The sequence below is a fragment of the Pseudopipra pipra genome, chromosome 16 (genome assembly GCF_036250125.1).
Source record: "Pseudopipra pipra isolate bDixPip1 chromosome 16, bDixPip1.hap1, whole genome shotgun sequence".
NCBI classification, from domain to species: Eukaryota; Metazoa; Chordata; class Aves; order Passeriformes; family Pipridae; genus Pseudopipra; species Pseudopipra pipra.
This window is the reverse complement of record NC_087564.1, coordinates 9,266,779-9,292,469: the sequence shown is the minus strand read 5'-3', so window position 1 is coordinate 9,292,469 and position 25,691 is coordinate 9,266,779. Positions and strand designations below refer to the sequence as shown.

Below are 25,691 nucleotides of genomic sequence, written 5' to 3'. Positions count from 1 at the left end.
CATGACTTACAAACGAGCTGGCAGAAAAATATGCATCTTGGTCAATTATAAAACTCCTCTTTTATTATGTCTTGAATACAGTGAATTGCATTCCAGGAAGCATAAAGCAGGAAAGCAAGTGACATAAACCTGACAGACTGACACTGGAGTTACTCACAGAGCACTCCATTACTCAGATCGTCCCAAATGAACCATCTCCTTAAAATGTGTTCCTGGCTTGGTAGCCCTCAGATTGATGGAAGCAGGTAGGATGGGAGTTTCCAGGTGGGTAATAAGAAGGAGACAGGATCTGTATTTTAAGGAAGCAGCTGCTGTGAGTGGGTAGCAGGGCTGACCAGCCTCCAAGACAACAAGGCTTCGGCAGGCACCCTGGATGGGGTGTAATAGCTAAATACTGACTTTTATAGCTTCTGGGGTTACACAGATTCTAACCAAAGAGAAGATTCCTCAGTTCCTAATACCTACTTTAAGTGTGAGAGCTCAAGAGAACCAGAGACACGTGCTCTGCTCTGCCCACAGAAACAACCAGTCCAAGCCAAAACAAACAGCTGAGTGATGAGTAGGAGTGTAGGCTGCCACAACTCAGGATTACACAGATCCATTGGCAATCAGCCCATGTAAATGGAGTTGTTTTGAATGAGTAAAATATCTGAACACCAAGTATTACACAGGGGGAAAAAAGGCTATAAAATGAGAGGTTTGACAATTGTAATTTAACAGAACCCACTGAAATTGGACATGTGCATGACACTTTTCCTTCACACAGAGCCTCTGAGATCATTTACCACACCTGCACAAGCATATTTCCTTTTAAGCTCTTTGAAAGGACCTTTGTAAGAATATCAGAATCTATGCTGCAGTACTGTGACATTTCCTCCAAGGAACATATAAGAAACCCTTCCTGGTAATACAGAACACTCATCCTTCCTACCTGGATTTACTGTTTTAACATTTCTTAGTACAAATTCACTTATTTTATCAGTGATTGTCATCTAATATTTCTATACTCCAAACAGAAACGTAACTAATCCTATTAATTTATAACTAACATTTTCATATCAAAGCATCTCAGTAGTTCCACATATACACTACCAAAATCCCAGGAAGTACAGCATAGCACAAAGCACCAGTTTAACTGCAGTATTCCAGTGTAGGCTGGGACTAACCTGGAATGCAGGAGTCACCTGGTTCAGAGCATACAACACTAAAAAGAGACTTCTATGATGCAGATAGTGTTTAATTCTTTATAGAGACAAAAGAGATGGAGGGACAGAAAAGAGACTGTCTCCCATATCAAAGTATATCCAGTCATCCCCATCAGCTGGCACTCAGGAGATGCAAATGGCTCTTAAATAAATGCAGATCAAGTATCTGAATTTTGCAGTCTGAATCCATTTTTATTATATTGCATATATTAAACACTTGAGATAAATTTATAATCCTCTTAAAGGCAACAATAAACACCTACAAAATACTAGTGAGCTGTCATTACCAAGCCTTGCAGTAAAAAAAAGTGTATTTCATAAATCAGCTGGTACTGGCAAACATACTTTAAATCTTTCCAGACAGGAAACACATAAGAACTTAACAGAATTGCTTAGAAGACTAGCAGTGTCTGGTTACACAAACATAACCAAGCTGTATCAGCAACTATATATTACTTGTTTGCACGTCTGATCATTTCTGAATCATTAACTCTAAATATTTCTGTACTGGCAACTTAAAAAGCAAAGGGTAGAAATAATTATTAGCAAACTTCTCTTGACAAAAACATGAATTCCAAGCTTGTTTTCTGCACTGAAGTTATTGCTTGGACTTTCTATGCAAAACTGGCATAGAGAATTCTCTTCCTAATATCACAGCCATCCATCCCATCTGTTGGGCATAATGAGCACCAGGAAGGAAATCTCAAACCAAGTTCCAAAAAAAGACAATTTGGACATACCAACAACTAATTGAAGAAATTATTAATATGATGCAGTAGAATAGAAACAAAAGTTGTAACCCTGTATAACTCCTAATTATATTAGAAATACATACACTTTTAAAATTTGTATCAGCTATATTGGAAACTATCCTCTACTTATGCTGAAACTTTGGAGAGTTCAGGGCTTGATTTACTTTGAGTCCTGCAAAGTCTGCAAGTGGAGTCAATGCAGCACTTATCACCTGCAACTGCTCTGGCCAGCACTTGTGACAACAAAGAATTCATCTTCTCTCTTTCTGCTGGAAGCTTTGAGCACACTCTGAAAAGAAGCAGGTTAGTGGTCTGACTCCAAACCTCTTCAGCATCTTTTCTTCATCTAAAATTTAATCCTACAAGTGAAGCACATGAATAGTTTTAAAAACTCAAAATATATAAACTGCACAGGCTCACCATCACCCCTGACAAAATGGCAATGGAAAACCAACACAAATTAAATTGAAAGTTTCCTTACATGTTTAATGGTGCTCTAGGGCTATGTATTTTCTGAAGTACTTTAATAGGAATGTATTCCTATATGCTTTACAAGCAATACAGTTTTCCTTGGAAGGCTGAAAGACTGAGTTGTTGTGGAACACTAGGTTTATCTCTGCACGCCTGTAACAACTTCCTTGCTACTACAGGATGGTTATACATTCATTTCCTCTCCAAGCTTTTCTCTTGAGTGATCAGCCCTTAAATGCTGAATTCTGCACATACCTGGCCAGGCTCCAGGTTCCACTCTCCATGAACAAGCATTCTTAGCCAGTGGGGCTGACTGGATTCTTTTTTCTCCTCTTTGAATGACTGGGCAATGTTTTTAAAAGGAAATACAAACTACAGCCACAGAAACAAGGATTTAAAAACCAGTCTCACTATGTCTGCATTACCCATTTCCCTGACGAATATCTTGGCAGACCAAAGTTCTGTAGTGCAACTCTCTGCAGTTGTCTGTGTGTCCACAGCTCTCCCTCAAACAGCTCTGTGGGAAATGCTTCTGTCTTGCTTAACTCTGAGAAAGTACTTCCACCCAGTCATTTCTCTTTTCCTGTGATACTCTGCCAGTTTAAAAGCAGCAGGTTGGAGGTTGGCTCTGGGAGAGGTTTAGTTTGCCCAGCTGCCTCTCCCACCACTCTGTAACAACAGTGCCATGTTTGCTGAGGCTCTTTACTATTAGTGGGGTCTTTTTTCAGTCAGCCTTGTTCATTTAACAGATAAATCATGCAGCACATGCAGCAATTGTTATTACAGCCATTACATCTGGTTCTAACCCTCTAATGTGCTTAACTGCTCACTCTTAGAATGAGCTGGACCACAAACACACACCTGCCTTACTCCTTTCACCCCAAACACTGTCCCCTTTCAACTGTTCTGTGTTTATATTGGGTTATTCTGGGGACCAGCTCAGCTAAGAACTAAAATCATTACAAATTATCTCAACTTTGGAAAAACTCCCTGCTGAAAATGAATACATTTAACATTAGGCTTATGAAATATTAGCCTTCTACTGAAACACATGAACTCTGTATAAACTATGATCTATTTACCTGAGCACTTCTTTGAAAGCTGGAATTGTCCTTTTGGTTTATATTCCGTTTTTCAAGTAATAATCTGTTTGAAAGAAAAACAAATCTCAAAGAATTTCAGCAGTTTTTCACAGAGGCACATAGTACCTTTGTGCCTTTGTTCAGCTGTGTCCTTGGATGACAAAACCTTTTGTTTGAAGAGGTATAATGCATTTTAAAGCTCTCTGCACGTACTTTTGCCCACTATTACCATTGAAATGGTGCTTTCTGGTTCTGGATTGGCAGTTAGGAAGGATAACAATGAAGAAACATAAGGATCAATACAATTTAATTGTCTTTCACTCCAATCCTATTTTTTATATAGCAGACACTGGGAGTCAGATACTCTTGTCTTCCTTCCATGAAATAAAAAATACAAAGACTCTTGATAAATACTCACCTCCAAGATTTTGCCTGCTTTAAGAAACTTCTAGCTTTTGCTACTTCTTGAATAAGTTTCTTTAAATCATCTCCTTCAAAGTAAGGGAAAGCTGGATCCTGAAAACATAGTTAAAATATTCTACTTTAACTTGCAACAATTCATTATTTTCTGTTTCTACCAACTTAGTTAACTGAGCCTAAGTTCTACATTTCCCTACTTGCAGAGAAGGTCTTGGTCTTACAAGGGGAGAGCAGAGCAATTCTAGATTGAACTTGGTTCTGTTCACTAACATTTTTCTGCTGTGGGAATCCCTGAGGTCTCATGCTGGAGAATTAATGTGCCAAACACTCTATAAGGATTTTTCAATTACTTAAATGAAATACAAGATGGCAAGCATAAGAAAGCACAGTAAAAGCTAAAGTTAGCTTAAAATCCACAGTGGTCCAAGATATATTTTTTACTTCTTTTTCAAAACCTATATTGCATTGTATACTCCTTTCCTGGGTTTGGGCACCAGACCAAGGCAGTTAGAAGAAAGGCAAAGACAAATACTAAGATTCCTCCTTTTGGTTTCAATGTGAAGTATCTTAGGAGTTTTGTGTTATTTTCTCTCTCTCTCTCTTTTTTTTTTTTTTTTTTAAATGCAGTTTGACTTCTGGTGAAGAACTAAGTTGAAATGAAACAACCCAAACCACTCCATTTAGCATACATCTTCATCTTCAAGCCCCTCTGCCAATATTCTGTGTGCTGCTAATTGTCCATCTTCATCTCCAAAGCAGCAATGGTAGCGCCCTCCTGTCTGGGAAGCAAGTTTCTTCAGAAATTCATTAGCTCCTCTGTTAACAACAAAGTAGAAAGTTGCTTATGAAAATTGATTTCTCTGAAAGTAACAGCAATAGAAAAAGAATTTCTAAGAACTCCTCAAAAAATATTACATCTAAAAATAGTTGGGAGGACATGATTATAAACTTCTGTATGAAACGTAAGTCATGTGGCAAATACCTGTGTCAGAACAACCTTCCCTGTTCCCATCTTGGTAACAGAGACAATAAATAAACTAGTAATTTGGAAAGTTTTTTTGTTGTTCTTGCAATGTATCATATACCTGTCTGCCCAGCTAAAAGAAATGGTGTGGATTTTAATATCTTGTTCCTTTCTCAATCGTTCAATTTCTTCCAAAATCAGACTGCAACTGGTGTCTGGTTTTCCATCAGTCAGTAGATACAGTGCCTCTACACCTTGGAAACTGAGAGCCTTCTGAAAAGCAAAACATAAGCTTAAATACTTAGTACATTTATATGAAAAGTTATATTTAAGAAGAAAAACATAATTCCAATGATTTAAGATAGTTTTATTATTTACCACATCATTAATCGACTTACTTTTGTCTTTTCCTTTTCACTAATCATGAAAGAGACCAAGGATACACATTTGAAAAATAAAGTAGATAATTTGTAGCAAAAGACAACATATTTATAAGCAGGAAGTCATTAAAAATTGACTCATTGAAATAAGAAAATTAATTGGTTTTGGAGAACTGCTGACAAAAGATTTTTTACATCACATTTCATAGGAGTTAAAGATGTTTAATGTCTGAAAATCAGGCTCATTAGGATTTGACCTTTTCATATTATGAAAAACTGCTACAGTCATTGACTCAGTGGACATTTTTGTATTGCAGACACACCTCAGAGTTCTACTGGACTTGATTCATGATGAATTCCATAAAATTTATATGGAGACTGTGCAAGGGTGTCTGGAAGAAGAACCATTCATTTAAGGCAACACTTCTTTTTTGATTCAAATTTTAAATCTTGTGGAATTGTGAGTTCCTTCAGCATCTGTTTTAAATTATTAGTACTACTTAATTTCTACACTGAACATTTTTATAGGAGAAAAGTTTCTTCACCTGCTACTGAAGTTCAAGAATTGCACTCAAAGCCTATGAAATTCCAACAAACTGCTTCTTTAAAAACCCTTTTTGGCTCAGAGCACCATACCACAGCCACAGATGTACATAAACATAATTTTGAGCAACTGGCTATTTTCTCTCTCCAGTATTCTTTGGACACAAATATTGATGCAACTATTGACAGATGACATTAATTTTTAAAACTCAGTGTGAGTAATTAATTCTGGTATCAAAGAGCCCTGGGGCCAGAAACAGCAGCTTGGTTTCAATGCTTTGCATATAAAAATGTTGTATGCTTTGACCTAATCATTTCCCTAAAATGTTACCAGTCAGGGGGAAGTGTTTTATCACCACAAGACACAACGTCTTCTCTAATACGTGGCAGCCAATTTACTCACCTGTAAAGCTGTGAGGATGCACGTGTTACCATGGGCATGGAATTTGGAAACCCACTGCACAGCATCATGACATGATTCATCAGTTGCCTCTACAAGACACTCTTTCCAACTCTCTGTATTTTCTGCAAATCTCAGCAGGTTAAACCTGAGGAGAAAGATGACCCACAACATTTAACCCTCACCAACACGATGAGTCACTTTGGATAAGGCAGTTTTGGAGTAAATAAATAAATTAATTAAAAAAGCCACAAACACAAACCCAATAGAAAAAAACCAAACCCCAACCAAATCCCCCACCCCAGGACCTAGTGTTGGATTAAACTTTGGAGAAGTCACAAAGCATCTCTCACTCTGCATGAACAGAAAACCTCTGGGAATGCTGAGCCCAAAAGAGTGAACAGCATCAGCCTACAACACAGGCTCAGATCTTAGGGAGCTCAGAACTAAAAGCTGGTTAAAAAGAACAGAAGAAGCAGTTATGTCACATGCATATTATAGTCTAACATTTAACAATTACTTGGATTGTGTTTCAGCACTGTATTGCTTGTAATTAACAAGCAATTATTACATAATAGGTAGTGCAGATTTCAATCTTTATCAGTAACTCACCATACCTGACCTCATTTCTTCTCAGCTGTTCCCAGATAAGGGAGGTGAGTTCTTTTGTGACATGTGGCAAATATGGGCCAGTGGAACCAGATGTGTCAATCAAAACACAGACATTTGCTTCTAAAATGGTACCAAACAACCTTCGGCTTCCTGGGCCAGAACAGGAAAACTAATTAAGGGTCATTACACAGGTGTATTTTATTGAGCATATTGTAAATCTTCATTTTAGGGGTTATTCTGGGCACATTTCTACATCATTAATCTATGCAGTAACTAGGTAGTTAAAAGATTAATAATAGAAAAGTTTTCTGCCATTTCAAATCTAGCACTATCAAGCATTAATTATTAGCCAACTGTAGCAACTTGCATTAAATAATTTGCAGCTCCTACTTCACAATCCAGCAAAAAATTAAACAAAGATCTTTATGAGCAACACAGAGATCAAAATGCTTTTCACCAGCAGTGATGCTGAACTTCTAAACAGGGCACATTCTTAGCAAAAGGAACAAAAAAGCTAATTTAAAAGCTTGTATATGTTACTGTATATATTTTGTTGATAGAAAGCTTCTAGTTCTGTATTCAGGAACACAACATCCAAAAAGTAAAAACTTACATCACAGCTCCAATTATTTCACAGCAAACTAAATGTTTATCAGCTACACAGATGGAAAATTCCACTGTATTCCTGTATCCATAAAAACGAGTTTTAAAATTTCCATGAAACGCAAACCAGATAAACCTTTGTTCATATTTGAGGTTTGGATTTGTTTCTATTAGAAACAGCAGAGCAGAAGACTTTGTGTATATTTAAGTTGTGCTTTCCACAGCAATACCTGAGAGCAGCCACTGTACCCTCTGGAGGTAGCGCTGCAACACTCGCTCCAGCTGCTCTGTGTAGATTTCCAGCTCTTTAGGTTGAAACTGCAGATGTTTCACAACCCCCTGGAAAAATGCAGTTTGTACAGGAACATCTTACTTCAGGAAATCTGAGCTCAGCTGCTATGTATGCCATGTTGGCATTAGAAAACAGGGAGACCAAGTTTTTTTTTTTTGTCTTTGCCTCCAGGAAATAGGGCAAGAAAACAATTCTGTGACTCTTTTGCTGGTAAGTAACTGGTTTACCCAAATTAGGGAAGCTTGGCTCTCATCTCAGCCAGCTATGCTGGGCAACACAATTATATAATTTGACTGGACAGATGCATCTCTTGCATTATTTCTGAGAGTTTATAGATGTGATAGAGCAATAATATCCTTCCTGTGCTTCTCTCCAGTCACTACACAAACTAAAAAATCAAGATCTAACATTTTCCCAGTTTCAACTTACACACCATTTTGAAAAGATTTACTTAAAATTTTAAAATTATTTTTCATACTATATGAGCAGAAGAGATACACCCTAAAGATCCCATGGACTTCAAACATCCTAAATGTTTTTTTTTGTGGTGAATAAAAGACCTTCTCTGGCTTTCTATTACAAGTATGATTTAGAAAGAAGAACAGAGATGAGTGGAGGGAGCAAGCCACAAATACTGATCAACATGCACTGTCTAAAACAAATACAAAGGCTTTCAATGAAGTAGATAGATGACATCTGAAAAAACTTACATTGATTTCTGCACTAGGGAAGATAGAACAGTATTTTGCTGATACTTTCTTGTGCAGAGACTCCACAGTCTTGTTTTGGTGGGTGCAGCCTGGACCAAACATCAGCCTGGGCAACTCCAATTCAAGCTTTTTTATACTGTACTTGGTCAGCCACTTGTAAGACAAAACAATGGAACAATTGCTTGTTGGGAAATACTAGTTTAATTTTAAGTAATAATACATTGTACAAAATCACAGTCAACACGTTCTCATTAATTCAGATGGATAGTTCCAAAATGGCAATTTATTAGTAAGGAGAAAATTACCTCTTTGCTTGAACAGATTTCCTCTTCTTTTGGCAATGTAACAGGGGGAACAGACTTTCTTATGCACATAGTCTTTGGATATTTCTGGTTTACTGTACCTGTTTAAGAAAATGAACAAGTAATATTGAGAGCTCTAGGTTAAAATATAGCCCTTTTGAATCACATATGACCATTGATTAACAAAGCCCAACCAGACAAAACCCCCAATAAACCAAACCCCCAAACCCACAGACCAACATTTCATACACAATTCCACGTTTGAAAAAATTGTACAGTTTCTATATATCAAAGTACCTAAAAAAACCCACTTATTTTGAACAACTGTCACCTTCAAAAAATTCCAACCCAAATTTTCTATAATGATCTAAAGCACAATGACAGCATTTTAACTTAGAGCACCTTTGACCAGAAGATGCCAAAGGACTTTACAGAAAATAAAAAGGAAAAAAAAAAGAAAGAACCACCCACCTCCACTCAAACCAAAAAATCTTTCCCCCTGTTTGATAAACTCACTTCCACTCACTGTTTAAAGCACATTAGTTATCAGTGACTTAACAACCTGACAGTTTTATAATCAAAATGCTGATAAGAAAAGGGGCTTCACCCATCCTATCCTGGTAAGACATACCCACATTTCTTCCTTTATCAGTGTAAAATACAGATAGAGAAAGCTCTGGCTGCTTCCTTGGTTTATCCTTTCTTTTATTCTCAGTCTGAGGCCATTCTTTTACTGTTTGTGCTATAAATAAATAAGAAATAAAAAAAAAATTAACTAACTTCAGCTAGATAAAACTCTTACATGCAACCCTGTTCTTCACTTCATATATTCCTATTACCACAATCATAAATACTTCATTTTCTTAGCTACTGGTTAAGAAAAATCCTATTACAGAATTACTTATGTGGCTTTCATAGATATGGAACTAAAACTTGTACAAATGTATAAATTACCATCGGGAAGAATGTAACAGGAGTTAATTTGAAAATATTAGGACTTTGAATAAGCATAATATTTACTGGAAAAACCAATTAACTTTGTACAGAGCAAATATGAATCCAGATTTGTAAACACTGCTACATACCAACATTCTAATTTCAATAAATCAGTAGATTTGAAGACTCAAATTTAATGTAAAAAAAAAATAAATTTGCAAATGTTAGCAAAGATGCAAATTAAAAAACACAGGAAAACTACAAAAAAATGGAGGAGAAATGAATTGGACTTTAAGGGACCAAGAGTAACTGGAATCAATTGAGTTTTTCATATACCAGGAACAGTTGTAAGAGTCAGCACTTCAGACAACCTGACATATGTGTTGTAATCTTCCTTCATTACCAGATCATAAATAAATCAAGTGAAACAGCATATTAATGACAATAGGATCTAACAGTATGAGTGGAAATGGATATATTGAACTAATAACATAATAAACCTCTGAATTGCTGAGCCTTCTGGTTTCAAGTGTGGACAAAGCTGGGTTCTACTTTCCACCACACACACCAGACATTTCCTGATACAGGAAGGGTATTCAATCATATGAGCTGAAAATCACTACACAAAACAACCACAATGTTTTCTATCAGTCTGATTAAAGATTAAAACTTCAGGTGTTTCTAAAAGCTTAAATAAAATATCTAAATACTGTCTTTTAAGCAAAACCCCAAAGAAACTGAAGAGCAAAAGCCCCTAATCCATCCAGACCTGGTGGAATTTCTGCTTTGGCACTAGGAGGACGCCATGCCAGGACTCTTACAGGAGTATTTCTCCCTGCACCATGGTTGTCTTTAACATCCTATAAGCACATTAAAAAAATAATTGTAAAAAATGTTTCAGTTGGATCATAACTGCATTATTCAAAACTGGAACTACCCTTCACTATTCTCTAGTTCCTGCTTTACTCAGGCTTTTCTGACAAGTCAGCAGACTGCCATGACAATGTGTTAATTTGTAGTTTCTTGCTGGGTGAAGTAACTTTTAATTGCTCTGTTTTTATTATCTTGTTGATATCATCTGCTGCCATAAAACTGGAGACCAACATCTACAGGCAGAGGAGTTGGGACCACTTTTGCCACTTGAAGGAGCAGTCTAGTATGGTGAGGGCATTGTTTTATAAAATACAGTGTAGACTGTCTTCCTCAGCATTTTACTGAATATTGGAAATCTAGTGCTGACCCTAGTAATTCCTCCTTTAGGTGTATGGCTCATCCCTGCAGGGGCTGAGCACTCTGCTAAACAACACAGCACTTGTGTAACCCTCCTGTAGGATAAGACTTTTGCTGTGACACTGAGCCATCAAGTGACATCTCATTAAACATACAGCACTACTATAAATATCCCCAAACATCTACAGACAACCCTGTACCAGTTTTCTACAATTTTAATCCCTGCAAAACTATGCTATGTAGTCACCCCTGAGTAATTACTTTTTCCCTGCATTTGTGAAGAGGTGTTGAGAATATGCCACTTTTGCTAAAACAGCCTGGAAGGCCTGTGTGAGCTCACCTACGAGGTCTTTGCAACATTCTCACACCTACATTTCCATTCCCTGCATTCCCACACCTACAATGCTGTTCCCATGAGAGCTGAAAGTTCCAGGTGAGAGGTTAAATACATCCTCTGCAACTGAAAGCCCTGTATCTATTAATTTATACACCAAAATGGTAAACACTGGCACTGTCCCTTTCTGTTACAGATTTGTACACCCACTCAAACCAAATGTGTGCACAGCCAAAAACAACACAGAAAACATAAGCAAAATCCCAAAGGACTCAGTAGTGTAACTCCACGGAAATAAGCACAGTGGGCAGGAAACAAATCCTGAATCCTGCTCTTGTTTTATGCTGGATGTGCTACTGAGCTGCAGCTCATCTGTAAATGAGCAGAACACCATAAAATTCAGTACCTTCTAGAAGGACTTGCAAAACAGATGTAATTTGGTAAAGCACATTTCTGCTTTGCCCATATTTTCATTAACCATTAAGCTTTTAATATCAGAGCAGGGATTATTTAGACACCTTTACTCTGTGATTCCATTACAATTAATTACTTAGCAGGAGTCAGTAAGATGTAATTTTTGGTACAGGTAGCATTTTGAATGCAAATGGAAATTCAGAGTACTATCACAGTGCTGTTTTAATTCCCTCAAATATTCAGCTGAGCACTTCTGTCACAAAGAGCAGCATCCAATATCTGGGAAGGATCTCTAATTAAACCCCAGCACATTAACAATGGGACCATTTCAAACCATTCTAGCCGGGCTTGGAGCTGTGGGTTTAGGAGATGGCAACTTCTGTGGCCTTCTTTTCTCATTCTTTGTAAGTGCATTTGAATCTCCTTCTGGTGTAAAGGGATTAACAGACTGATTTACTGAACGTTGCTTCAAGGATTCCACCAGGAATGCACACTGAAATGGAAGTTCACATTGTTTAGGAATTCACATACGTGAAATGTAAGTACATGAAGTTTCAAAGACAGGTATTTTATATTTATTACTGTAATAATAAATAAAATTAATATTGAATTGATCAATCTGATAATGCTTAACACCCTTAACTGAATAGTTAACACCCCTTTGTGTTGTGCTTGCTCAAACACACTGGATGGAAATCCTTCCTGCTCTGAGCAAACATTCCAAAAGAAAAGGCAACAGTATGCATACCAGGGCTAGAACAAATTGGAAGATGGTGAACCAAGTATATGCATCTGTTAAATGATACTAAAATATTTTAAGATGTCATTGAATATCCACTGACTCTTCTTTAACAAGACCAAAAACCTTTGTGACTCAGGCTTACATCCAACAAAGTGCTCAGCCCTCTGGACAGGTATCTTACTGCATAACTCTTCCTAATCACACTTTTATAAGAAACAACCACTCTAGTGCCAGGTTGGCTATACTGCCTCAGTTATTTTGTTAAATATCTTTGGAAAAAAGTCATGTGAATGTATATGGAGAGATATGGTCTAATGCTACACCCTTGGTACACTTCAGAAAACAACTGTTTTAGAATTGAACAAAGGTATTGTGCCAGTGACAACTCTCCCTCCACTGTGACTTTTAAGATCATAATATTATGTTTGTTATATAACATATATAAATTTTAGATCTATTTATTCATATATATAATTATAAGGAACAATTAATTCTATTTCAGAAACATTCATCACAGGATTAGCAAAGAAAAGGAGAATCATTTCAACTGTAAAATCCATGCATCTGATATGGAATCGTGGCTACTCCAACACCAGTCACTGCAGTGCTATTGTACAACTGCTTCCCAGTCCATATTTACCCTTTGGTGACTGTTCTAATGCTCCAGAACATTCCTGCCCTTGCAAGGATTTTCATTTTGTCCAATCTCCTCCACTGACAGCTGAACAAACACCACTGAATTTTTTTTTAGGAAGAAATACATAATTTAAAAAGTTACATATAATTCATACCTTTTGGGAGTAGTTTTTTGCTTTTTCCATTTCTGACACAATACTAGTAATATCATCACTTTCAAAAATACCTGATAATCAAATAGACACTAATTAGGGTTTTTTAGAGTGTACAAAATATGTATTTTTGTAAATGTACAACAATTTGTAGATATGCCAAATATCAGAGAAAAGAATCACAAAACCTCTGTTTCCTGCAACCCTGACTATCTGAACCTGTCATGTTAGTAGTATATTATATATAATATATATACATTTTATATATACATTTATAATATTTTATATATAATATATATAGTAATATATATATTACTATATTTTAAACACTCATTTAAAAAAAAAACTAACAGAAAATGGTGAATTCAAATAGAAAATACCAAATTGCTGTGTTAAGGCTGCATTATAATATTCTGCAATGCAATTGAAAGTCTCAATAAAACTACAACTTGAGTTTATATCTCAGTGCTAGTAGAGCATTGGCATAACCTAAAAAAAGCCAACCACCTGATCTGGGAGTATAAAAAGCATTAATATATATTATTTAATTAATGAAAAAGAAGTATGTGCTGACCTCCCTGCTCACATACCTGCTTCTCCAAACCAGTGGAATCTGCCCCTGGCTGCCTGCACTATTTCTCTAAAAGCACTGGCAGTTTCTGCAGGGCTGGCATAGCGGGCTGGGATAACCCCACTGGAGCCAATGTCCTCCATGGCACTGAACAGACAGACATGAAGCTGTAAATCAAAACCTCTGCAAACCTCAGCCACATAAGCACTGATGGTGTGCTGTAAGACAGAGAAAAAAACCCATCAGTAGTGACCCTCTTACCTCAGACAAGCTTCTGTCTACTCCACTGGTTCCTGACACTTATAAATGATATACAAATCCTCCCAATCTGATGATTTCTTAGGTTTGCACAGAATTTCCAGAGAAGAGACACCTCACTGTACACTCATGGTGAGGAACTCTGGGCTGTGCACATGGTTTAACAGCCCTAGAGCACATGAACTATGAACATGTATCCAAGCAAGGGATTACTGTGGTTAAAAACAGAAGCTGTCTCTACACAGGGTACTATGGAGTTTCACTGGACAATTATTTGTGTCTTTGTTCCCATGAGTTATGAGGAAATGGTACCATACAAAAAATCAGAGTTGTTCAAACGCAGGAATGTCCAGTGAAATGATGGCCAGAGCTGGAGGGGGAAGGAATCCAAAAGCAAAGTTTGAATTTTCCATGAATGGCACATTATTAATAATTGCTGCCTCCAACACATGAACAGCAATTGCAGAGATGGAAGTTGGGGCTGCCTTAGGGATGTAAAGGAGGAGTATTCTGCCAATGAACTGTGATGACTAGCAAAAGGAAAAGAAAAAAAGGAGAAAAAAGAGAGAAAACCAGAGTTGAGACAATTCTGATAGGAACTTACAGAAGAGTTGCCTATGATGATACTTACTGTTTCCTGATCAGGTATTCCAGTAGTCAGCAGGTAAAGTCCTTGTGATTTGTGTTTCTCTTTGTCTTTGAAGTCGACTTCTACAGCTCTCCTGAGTGCACTCATGAAATTTCTACTGCCCTTGCACTGCAAGCTCAACACCCATCTAAAAAAAGATGTTTACAGTTCAAAGAATGAAGAAACAAAAGCTTTTGTTTCTCCTTAAAGCAATAAAGAGAGCTAAGAATCTGAAATAACACTGCACTGGAGTCTAAAATTTTTGAGAATGACAGAGTGCAAAACCAAATTATATATTGGCCCAAATTATTTGTTCTAGTTTATGTACTGCCACCATAGAAAACCAGTTTTTAAGGTGAGATACAGAGCATAAAAAGGAAACAATTATCTCTTAATTTTATATGGAAAAATGTTAGCATACTAGAACTTATAGAAATGAAAATGAAACCTGATATATAATGAAAATACTGTGGGTGTGACTCCACAAAAAGAAACCTGGGATTTATTTCCAAAGTATATGGGGAAAAAACACAGTTCAGGTTTCACATTTCAGTTGTATTTGAAGCAGTCTTCAACTCCTAATGTAACCTGTGCATTTCTTACACAGACATTTCTGTATCTGTGTACATATATATTGTGTATATACATGAAATACAAAGTCATTAAGACATATTAAACTTTATAATAGTGTCTTTACAACAACCCATCATGAACAATCAGTGCAGAACATGGCAACTCACACACATGGGATAATTATTTGATCCTACCTCCAAGCCTTTTCTAAGTTTTCTGGATGGGAAGGAAGCAGTTCCTGCTGCCAAGGCACAATGTCACTCCCAAATCTTACATGGAAAGATAACAGCAATTAATTTGCAGATTATGGTTTAGAACAAGCAAAAAGAAAGAATAAATTCACTGCAAAAGAAAAATCTCGTTTGGGGTATTAATACTGCTGTGAACAGTATAGCAGGATGAGTATTGGATTGCAGGGATGATGCAATCAGTTCCAGTGAGCCACACCCAAACCAGTGATTTTTAATTACTAATCTGATCTCTGTTCATCTGATCCATGCACTCACCCAATAAAGACAAACCATTGCTAGTTTTGCAATTACTTCACTAAAAAACATTAAATACAATTAAAAATCTAAAATATGTCCATTAGTAACTACAGTCTCTGAGCAGACCTGTTTCATGGCAATGCATTACAATTATTTTAAAAGAATCTTCAGCAGTTGCTCACGCTATGATATTGAAGTAATCCTTATTTGACATTTGTTCCTCAAGTAAAAGTCGCAGAGAATGTTGGATATGGGTGATGTACATAGAGTTTGTCACTGACATATCAACAAGTATTACCACCCTGGATAAGAAAAGAAAAAAAATCTTATTTCATTATGTATTTTTATCTTCACTGCACTCCAACTTGCCAGGGGAAAAGTATCTTCTACCTGTGTATCAAAACGTATAAACACTGAATTTAATTCTGCAAAACATAAGGTGAGATTTTAGAAAAAAAGAGCAACTGTGCAACTGAGGTTGGGTAAGGCCTCAAACACAGTGTAAATAAGCACTATCCTCAAACACAGAACTAGATGAAGACTTCAAATCTCACAAAAAAGGGCTGTCAGATACAATACCTCTTTTCACAAACACTCCCCCATATTCTTCTGCTAGCAATGGAGAGCCAGTCAATTCGTTTCTCATAGATATTTACCATTTTAGTAAGGCGTTTCTATGGATAAAATACAGAAAAATTATGTTAAAAATAAAAAGTTCAAGTCTTTTATCATCAAATGATGAACACAGAAGTAACATGACAGCACAGTAATGAAAAAAAAAAAAGATTTTCGTTCATTTTGACAGCAGTATTTCATTCTTAGTAACGATAAGAGAATACAGTCCATGAGAAAAACATACAGTGATAAAAAAGCAACAAGGAGTCTAAAGGTCTAAACTCTCCTCTTCACTTTTCCTCTTGCTAGCACGTCCCAAAATAGTGGTCAGGCATATTATCAAAAGAAAAAAAGAAGCTTAAAAAATACAGCTTTTGCAAGTTTACCATTTCTTCAACAGCATTTTTAGGCAGTGTACATAACAAAACACATTATTTAAAAAAAACACAGTATTTTCAAATGTATCATTCTTTAACACAGCATCAAATTAAAGACATTAAGGTAGTTTGTCTAAACTCTACAGAAAATGACCTTTGCAAGTATATGCAGGCATTATATGAGGGCATATCAAGATAGAAAAGGACACTTAATGTGGAATAATTAGATGGTAATCCAGCCCTGAGACAGACAACTCACCTGGTAGTTGTATAATACTGGCAGGTCAACATGGATATTTTTCACAGTTCCATCATGCCATTCAAACTGCATCATGATTTTCTAGAAGGATAAATAATAATCATTCTTAAGAATGGCAGTAGTATTTGATCTGAATCTATGGTTCAAATTTCTTTTAAAGCCTGTAGAATTTCACTAACTTACAAAGCACTGATTTTAACTAGAAATACGTAGCAATAGAAAGAAACAAACACAGGAAAAAAAACCGTTCCTCATCACTTACCTCATGCAGAGTTGATGATATTCTTTTTTTAAGAATAGGTATAAACTCCACCACAGGAGAGAAAGCATTGGGAGCCAGAACTTGATAAAGGTTTAACTTCTTGGCTATAGGAAGAAATAAATACTTTATATAGAACACACACTCAGATTCATATTTCATATTTGTTAAGTTTTTCCTTCTGTGCTACCTTTCAATCCATATGTCTTTAACCAGTCTGTTGAGGTTTTGGCCAGGACACTTGGTGTTTGAATAACTAATGGTCCTTTGAGCTTTGGAGGCTTTGGGAAGAAGCTGGAAGGTGCTGTATTTGCAAATCCTGCAGAAACCTGAAATGGATTTTAAGAAAAGCTCTTGCAAGTTTCAGCATCATTTTTTTTATGCTCAGTCTGAGGTATCCAGTATGGTGGACATAATTAAAACTAAAGTGCTGTGATTACAACAAGCAAAACACTTTGAAAATGCCTGATTATTTATAAATTTTTTTTCATATTGTGAACCTAAACATTTCTGACCTTGGTTATTCAACATATATCTGAAAATGAAAGGATACATCTGCTGTTTTACTACTAACTAAGCCACCAAGTCTTCTTTGAAAAGTCTGCTTGATGCTTTTGAGTAGGTCCTTGGCCTTCAGGAACTCCTGAAGTAGCAAATGAAAATCACTGCTATCAAAATACTGCAAATATAAAAACAAATGGGGAAAAATAAGTTAACTACTATTCAAACACCAACCCACACCAGCTTTCTTATTTTAAAGTGCACACATCAATACAAGACTGCCTGGCATAGCAGAATTGAGTGTAAATGTATTTAATGCACTGCATATAAATTAGTAATAATTTATAAACAAGATATTATTTTATTATTTTGAATCATGCTACAATAAACCACTGTTTTCATCAGCTGTAAGTCAGTAAACAGTATCTGCAGAATTTATTGTGCTTTCAGGAACATTTTCAGTTGCAGAAAGAACTAACCACAGGTTTATTGACCACTTCCTCAGCACTTCTGTGACAGAGACTTCCAGTACCAAGCCCTGCTAGCAACTTCTACTCAGATCATAATTATTCTACTGCCTCAAAGGGAAGAATCATCAAAAAGAGAGAAAAATGCTTTGCCTCTCTAACTGTCACCCACCTCTCCCTTTGAAGAGTAGCAATGATAACGGCCTTCTACAGCTTCTGCAAGATTCTTCAGAACTGCCTACACAATATAAACAGGAAGAAAAAGAGTTACTTTGATTTGCTAGTCTCTTTTGGGTTGTTGGTATTCAATTCTCAATTAGAGACAGGAAAAGAATCTTTGAGGTACATGTAGTGAGAAAGCCAAAGTAATTATGTTTCCATCATTTGCTTACCAGTCTTATTTTAATAAGGCTGAAAAACTAACTCAGTAAAGTTACAAGATGATGCTCCAAACAGATTTTTTCATGTGTGCAAATCTGTTCTAAAGAAAATATAACACTAAATCAAGAACTCTCTAATGACTAGGTCAGCTCCCCCACAAGTTTATGAGAGAAGGCATTACAGCTGAATAGGAAAAAAAAAAGACAGGACACTTAAGGAAGTTAATTATTAACACAATTACTTACAAGAGAAGCAGGATTGCTGCAATCATATGTAACAGTGTGAATCTGCAGTTTTCTCCCCAGCAAACATTGCTGAGCATAATCACACAATATTTCAAAAGGCTGATCAGGGCTGATACAAAAAGTAAAGAAAAAGAGATATTAACAATGGCAGTAATTAAATGGGGGGGAAAAAAGGCCATATTGAAGAAGGCAGGGAAGAAAAAACAGTGGGAAAGAAATAATAAATCATGGGAATGATTTATGCATTTAGCACAACCTGACCTCCTCTCCCTTTTTCAACCATTACTGAGGTACCACTACTAGGGTTTAATTCTGTCCTGAAAACCTGAATGATAACAAAAGCACTAAGATTCTATTCCAATTCACAACAGTTTGTGGATGAAATTATCTAAATTATTCCCTGCTGGCCCTGGAAGATAAAAATTAGGAGTTGTGGCTTTGGCCCCTGTGACAAACAATGACAGAAAACCTTTCAACACTGTCTTCCAAAGGCCCAAATGAAAGGAAAACTTTGCTTTGTGCTTTAGAACTTAACTTACAGTTAATAAACTAGGAGTAAGGTAACACTCCTAGAATCCCTACTGTAGTCTTTTCCTTGTAATCCCAACTGCAATATTGCAATTTTCAAATTATGACAATAGAACTGCAGAATTTATGTCCATAATTTATATAATCTCAGCCTGGTTTCATTTATTTAATCAGAAATTTTAAGTTTTCCATTAGCACAACTAAGATGACAGAGAGAAGACAATCCTTCAACATTTAATGCTATTTTACAGCAAAATCTAGCTTATCCTCTAATCTTCACAGAGGCATGGACCCTTTCAGTGACATCCTTAATGATGTTGAAGGATTTTATTGATGTAAAATTAGAGCTAGCAGACTCTCAATAGATTACTGTGATAATCTATCTGCAAAAGAAAAATGTAGCTTCATATCAGAAAAGAGATTTATAAATAGTAAAAAAGGGAACAAATAAAGGAATTCAATGGTATGAACTAAAAACATATAAGACCTGGATCTTAAATTTTCTATGTATTTTTGTATCCAGCCTGGTTTCTTGTCCCAATTCTGTATCCAAGCTAAAGCTGTATGTTAAGAGAGAGAATGAATTTACCAGCTTCCTACAATAAGAACCAGGGAATTCAGTTCTTTCATTGTAAGGACATGCTTAAAGGCTTTCAGCAAATTGCAGCCTTGACCAGGCTCCAGCTCTTGTATCCACTGTCTTGCTTCATGTAGCCTAGGAGGGGGAAAAAAGAAAAAGAATATGTACAGGTGCTAAAGAAGAAGATCATGAAAATTACTACAAACCACGGGAGCTGCTCAGGTACTTTAAACATGAATGACCAGCTGGAAATCACTGACTGCATGTTGAACTCATTGCTTTTTCTCCCCTCTTAAAATCACTACAGGCACAAGATGAAAAAACACTATTGCCTACAAGAGATTGTTCTAATTAAATGGAGGCCTTGTTTGAAACACCTTTATTTTTCAGAGAAATGAACTTACTTACACATGAATGTTGATGTTTTTTGGACTCTCCCACAGCGGTGAAATTTCTGCACTGAATGAGAGGCAGTACAATTGCTTCTTATAACAAAGCTGCTCATCTATTAAGCACTAATGAACAAAAAATTGAAAATGCATTACTATCCAGTAGTAGGGTTATTATGTAAAAGATTAAGAATAGTAATTTCCCAAAAATTAGTTGACAGCAGTATTTCCAGCTACCACTGAGAAAAGCTTTCAAGAAAAACTCATACATATTCAAATATTTGAGGAGTACAGAGACAAAACCTGCAAATCTATGGTCTTCCAACTGATTTGTTAATGGGGCAGGAGTCAAGGAATATTTGTTGTACTGGTATCAGTTTTTCTGTAAAGCTGATGAGCACATGAAACAACCCTGATCTAGAATGTACATATCCACCAACCAAGCAAGTACTAAAAATGGTTAGTACATGTTCATGCATGGGGCTAAACAATAGTTCAGATATTAAAGAAACTGAGTTTTCTTGAAGGAGTTTTATCTGAAACATACAAATGAAAGATGCAGATAATATAAATTGATGTTAAACAATTCAAGAATTATTTGGGAAATTAAACCGTACCAAATGTCAAATTTAGACAGCAAACCAGCTACATTATATCTTCCTTCCTTACTACAAAAGTTTTCTAAAAATAAAGAGCATAATAAAGGAAAATTTTCTTCCAAGAATTCAGAAACTGATTAATTCACCAAGGTTCTGACCAAGATTGTGAAATGTGCCTTGTGACAAAACGTAAAGGCATAAGAAAACCATACTTATTATAAACAGCTCTATGTACAACTGGGTTCTACCTCTAACTGTTCTGTTAGGCAAGTTTATCCCATTGAGAACACTGACAGAATTGAGAAAATTTAATAATACTACTTCAGTAATGTTAGAATTGGCAGAACTTACTTTATTATTACTTACCAAAAGGTCCTTCTGAAAATCCAGTAGTCTAGGTCCATAACTCATGTGAGACACATCAATCAAAAGTCCCACTTTGGTTCCTTTTATAACACCAAACACCTTACAAGAGACAAGTAATTGTAAATACTAGCTTATCTCAATTTTAATAATTTTACGGTTTATTCTGTACAACACCATTTTTAAATCATGTACTGGATATTTATTTTCATTTTAAACCTTTTAGACTAAAGATGACACAGTGACAAAGTCAAGGAGGGAAAAAAGAAGGAAAAAAGGGATAAAAGAAACAAAAAAGTTAAGAAAAAGAAACAAAAGAGTTAACTGGGTCCCAGATAATCCTTACCAGTGAATCATATAACCTCCTTCCCAAGACAACCTATTCATTGTTTGAGAGGATAAATCAAACATAACATTGTCTGTAGCATCTCCTTCAGGCCAAATCAAGCAACTTTGTGGAAACCAGATTTTGGAATGCTGCTCCCTTCTTTCTCCCCTTTGAGAGGGAGTTACATCCTGAGCATTAGCACTGCTGGGCAAAGTTAGTGCATAACCAGCTGGGCAAGAGAGGGCACAAGGGACTACGAGACAGTCCCACTCCAATCAGAGGATGCTCAGCACTGTCTGCTCCCATTTAAGTTGTGCTGGGAGGTCCTGATGATTAAAACTGCTAAGAGAAAGAAAAATACTAGATCTGGAAAGCAGAAAACTGCATACCAATGAAAGATCAAAAAAACCAATCCACTGTCAAGATCACTGCACATGATGTGGAACTCACAGTAAAAAATGAAAATGCATAAGCTTTCTGCAAGTCACTTCTCACTAGTATTCAAAAGTTAATTTATTCTTTAATTTCATATACAGTTCCACTCTAAAAATATATTGCAAAGTCAAAGTTACCTTTCTGCTGTCCTCCAAGAGCCACTGAATTCTCTGCTGATAAAGTTCAATTGCTCTGACAAAAGGCATAGCACACACTTAGCTAAGGCATTCCCTGGCATTGTGCTTCAGTGTAACAATCAACAATCAACCATCTCTCTTCATCACATCCTTTCTCTCACAGATGCAAAATCTTTGAGAAACAGGTGTTTAAAAATACTGTTTTCAGTGCTCTTACACAACTGGTGCTTGCAGGGTTAACCATTTAAATTCCCCTTCCCCTAAAGCTGTTTGACTGATCAGATATGTAGGTGTTTGAAAAACTGGATCACCGAAATGTTTTCTAACAAGTTGCTGGTTTATTCTGTTCAGAAACAGGAGAGGGATACTCACCACCTCTATATGTGAACAACAGCAGCTCAGGCACTACTGAGTTTAGATCATCACACACAGTTTATTGTCAGGAGATGTATTTAATATAAACTACACTATTGCTTAAGACACTTATGAAATATAACATTGTGACTGAAAGGCAGCACGTTCATTGTTGTGCCAGACTAACTACAGCACAACCTTCAACAACTTAATGCCAAAATAGGTATAACCTGAGGTAAAACAAAATGCTTGCTGGCCTCTAAGACTGTTTTACTTTAACCTACTTCTTTTTAAAACCACGCACAGGATTTTTACAATTTGGTGAACAAAAAGTTTAAACAAATATTTGAAAGGGGAAAAACCTTTTTGCTTTTTCAAAAGAGAAAAGCTGCTTTTTTTTTATAAAAGCCAGACACAGTGAGGTATGTGAAGTGGCAGCACTCCTAGGAATTGTGAAGACCAGTAAAAACATTATAGTTACTCTACAGTTTATTGAACCTATTAATTAAATGATTTCCTTAGTTTAAGTTTCCTTGATTTTATACATTTAAAATTCACTTAGAAAACTTTTAACTTCTACATGTCATGACTAGATCCATGACTTGAAACTAACCCAGTAAAAGTAACCCACAAATACAGTGTTACCTGTGAAAACCTGACCATTTAATAGCTGCCTTTCTAAAATGAGCTGCTTCATTAAAAAGAACCCCAAGCTTCAGCTGTAGTGACACACAATTATCACCTACCCTAAACCTCAGCAGAAAGGATTTAATGCTGAGGTACTCTGAAGTTCCCACAGACAACAAATTAAGATTTAAGGCAGGACTTGCAGTCCTGGGGAGTGGGGATATAGAATCAGTTACAGATCAAAACTGTAAACAAGACTGATACTTACTCAGAAAGTCTGGACTCAAAATCAGTAACAGTCTCCTCTGTAAACACCATCCCTTCAACACCATCTCCTGAATTCCTGGAACACTGTGCATAATTAACATCAGAGGTGCACACAAATTAGGACTGAGTGCAGCAAGGGTAGTGTTGTACTTACGAAATAATATTGCCCTTGTTTACCAGATACTCTAATGTTAATTGCAAGGATTCTAAACTGTAGTTTCTTATCCATTCTTCTGTGGTTTGCATCATTTGAGACTGTATTGTCTTCATTTGTCCTCTCTGTGGATCAAATAAGAAAAAATTACACGCAGCATGAGGAATTAAATGTGCTGTTCAAATGTGACAAAAATGTATGTCCTAAGGACAGCTGCTGGTAGGCAGTGCATGTCCAAGAACAACATAATTTTAGCTACTGGATTACTCTGTTGGATATGGAATGTAAAGGAAAAGAAGCTTTCAGAATACCCCCAGATTGTGAGATAAAGGAAGGGGAAGGAGAACTGAGTTTGGAGAAGACAGGAAGGAAGACAAGAAATAGGAGAGTTCAGTAAAAGAATTAAAATAAATACCCCAGTGATTTACCAGAGAGGAAAACGAAATAAGCATCTCCAAAAAGTGACTCAGAGTTTGAAGGGACATATAGCCTTCTGCTTTTTTGAAGAAAAATGCAGGGTCTACAGCTGATCTACATTTATTGTTTCGCCTGATTTGTTCACAGACTGATTTATCTCTGCAGAACAACTACATGTACTTGCGTCACTTCAGTGATTATATCTATCAAATTGTCTGTGTATATGCAAATATATGTAAGGAAACATATTAGTTGTCTATCAGCTTATTTATTTCTCACTCTGTATTTATAGTGGGTATGTGTCACTGTTCTAGTTGCTCCATTTAGCAGGAAAACTCGCCTACCAGCAGATCTTGTGTCTTGTTGGTATGTGTTCCCAATAATCCATTATCTGGTCCTAGATGAGACGCAGTAAAATCTTGCCATGGTAGGGGATCACCCTGTACATGGGATTTTGTGGCCACCCTACAAGACAATTAATTTTATGGGATTACTTCATTACCCATAATGTTCCTGTATTGTCGTAAAGTCGTTTAATTTTTGTTCTGTAGAAACTGTTTTATACTTTGCCAGTTGTTTAAACATTCATTTAATATATGATAAATGTTTTGAAGGGACATAGTACATAGTTTATATGAGCTAAAATTTATATCTATGTATGAAGCCCCAACAAGCTTCTGTAACAATTTCCTCACCCATTTTTCTCCAAAAACTGATCATTGTCCAACAACCATGCCGTTTTCCTGATGTGTGTATCCATTATATGAATAGACTTAGCCTTGTTAAAAGCAAAAAGACAAAAAGCAAAAATGTTTAAATCCTCAGGAATAAACACGACTTAAAAAGGTATTGTTGATATTGTCAGCAACTTAAATGATAATTTATACTGTATGTGCGACAACAGCAAACTAAAAAAAAAAACAAACAAAGAGAAGTTACAATTATCCATTTACAGAAAACAGATTTAGGAACTATTCTGCAGGAGCTGCTTGTTAAGGGATTTTATGCAGTTAAATGTAACTGTGCACAGCTGCCGGGAGACCCGCTTCACAGCCAGAAACCAGATTAACCACAGCAAAACGCAGAGCTGCCCCTCGGGCTTAGGCGCGGTAAGAATTGAGCAAAAACCATCATAAAATGCCGGGTTTCGCTCCGCTGGGCTCCACCGTCCAGGGCCACCGGGGCCCTGCCGCTCCCAGTGGAGTCAGCACACCCTTCCCGTCCCCCCGACCCTCCTCACCCCACGGGGGAAAAGACCCCCCTGGGCTCCCCCGCACGGTCCCCCGGGACTCACCTCCCCTGGCGGGGGAAGAACCCCTCGGCTCCCCCGCACCGCCCTGCAGGACTCACCTCCCCCGTTCCCTGCCCACCCTCCCTGGGCACGCCCCGGAATCCCGGGCGGGCACCGCGCCAGCGACAGGGATCCCCCGCCAAGCCCCCTCAGCACCTCCCGATGCTCCCCCGACCTTTCCCCCGTGCGGGGGTCCGGGGGCGGAGGGGCCCAGCGCGGTCCCCGCCCGGCTCGGAGCGGCGGCTCCGCCGTGTTACGGCGTTGCCGCTGGAGACGGAGCGGCCCCGGCGCGGCGCTTCCCGCCCCTGGGGGCGGTGTGGGCGGGGGGCGTGAGGGGACACCTGAGGGGACAGTTGCAGGGATTGCTGTGGGTACACTTGATGGAGGACACCTGAAGGGGGACATCTGAGAGGACACCCT

The 25,691-nt window shown here is 37.1% G+C and overlaps 1 protein-coding gene across 10 annotated transcripts; it reads right to left on the bottom strand.

Annotated features, from left to right (window-relative positions):
* Positions 1-41: 41 nt before the first annotated feature.
* On the bottom strand, positions 42-25,691 carry VWA3A (von Willebrand factor A domain containing 3A). 10 transcript variants are annotated; one of them, XM_064672992.1, is made up of 34 exons: positions 25,275-25,691; positions 24,676-24,758; positions 24,325-24,445; positions 23,564-23,688; positions 23,411-23,485; positions 22,162-22,216; positions 21,265-21,363; positions 20,319-20,425; positions 19,920-20,045; positions 18,803-18,911; positions 18,349-18,414; positions 17,762-17,887; positions 17,399-17,537; positions 17,212-17,315; positions 16,950-17,030; positions 16,278-16,372; positions 15,881-16,000; positions 15,405-15,479; positions 14,641-14,785; positions 13,771-13,969; positions 13,184-13,254; positions 11,985-12,143; positions 10,442-10,532; positions 9,368-9,478; positions 8,740-8,837; positions 8,435-8,587; positions 7,663-7,771; positions 6,835-6,979; positions 6,221-6,365; positions 5,016-5,167; positions 4,620-4,746; positions 3,929-4,026; positions 3,511-3,574; positions 42-2,316 (listed from the first exon to the last, which is right to left on the bottom strand). In XM_064672992.1, the coding sequence occupies exons 1-34, from the start codon at positions 25,674-25,676 to the stop codon at positions 2,311-2,313; spliced, it is 3,981 nt and encodes a 1,326-aa protein (XP_064529062.1). In that variant the 5' UTR covers positions 25,677-25,691; the 3' UTR covers positions 42-2,310. The 10 variants fall into 10 exon arrangements, with proteins under 10 accessions (XP_064529062.1, XP_064529063.1, XP_064529065.1 ...); XM_064672993.1 differs by having other exon boundaries at positions 5,016-5,164; XM_064672995.1 differs by having other exon boundaries at positions 17,762-17,851.

Coding starts and splice junctions, on each gene's coding strand:
- VWA3A (XM_064672992.1), bottom strand. CDS start 25,676: ATGTCCCCCTTCAGGTGTCCTCCATCAAGTGTACCCACAGCAATCCCT. Junction 22,217..23,410: donor TTTGAGTCCAGACTTTCTGA/GTAAGTATCAGT, acceptor GCCTTTTGTCAG/AGCAATTGAACTTTATCAGC. Junction 20,046..20,318: donor AAAAACATCAACATTCATGT/GTAAGTAAGTTC, acceptor TCCCCCTCCTAG/GCTACATGAAGCAAGACAGT.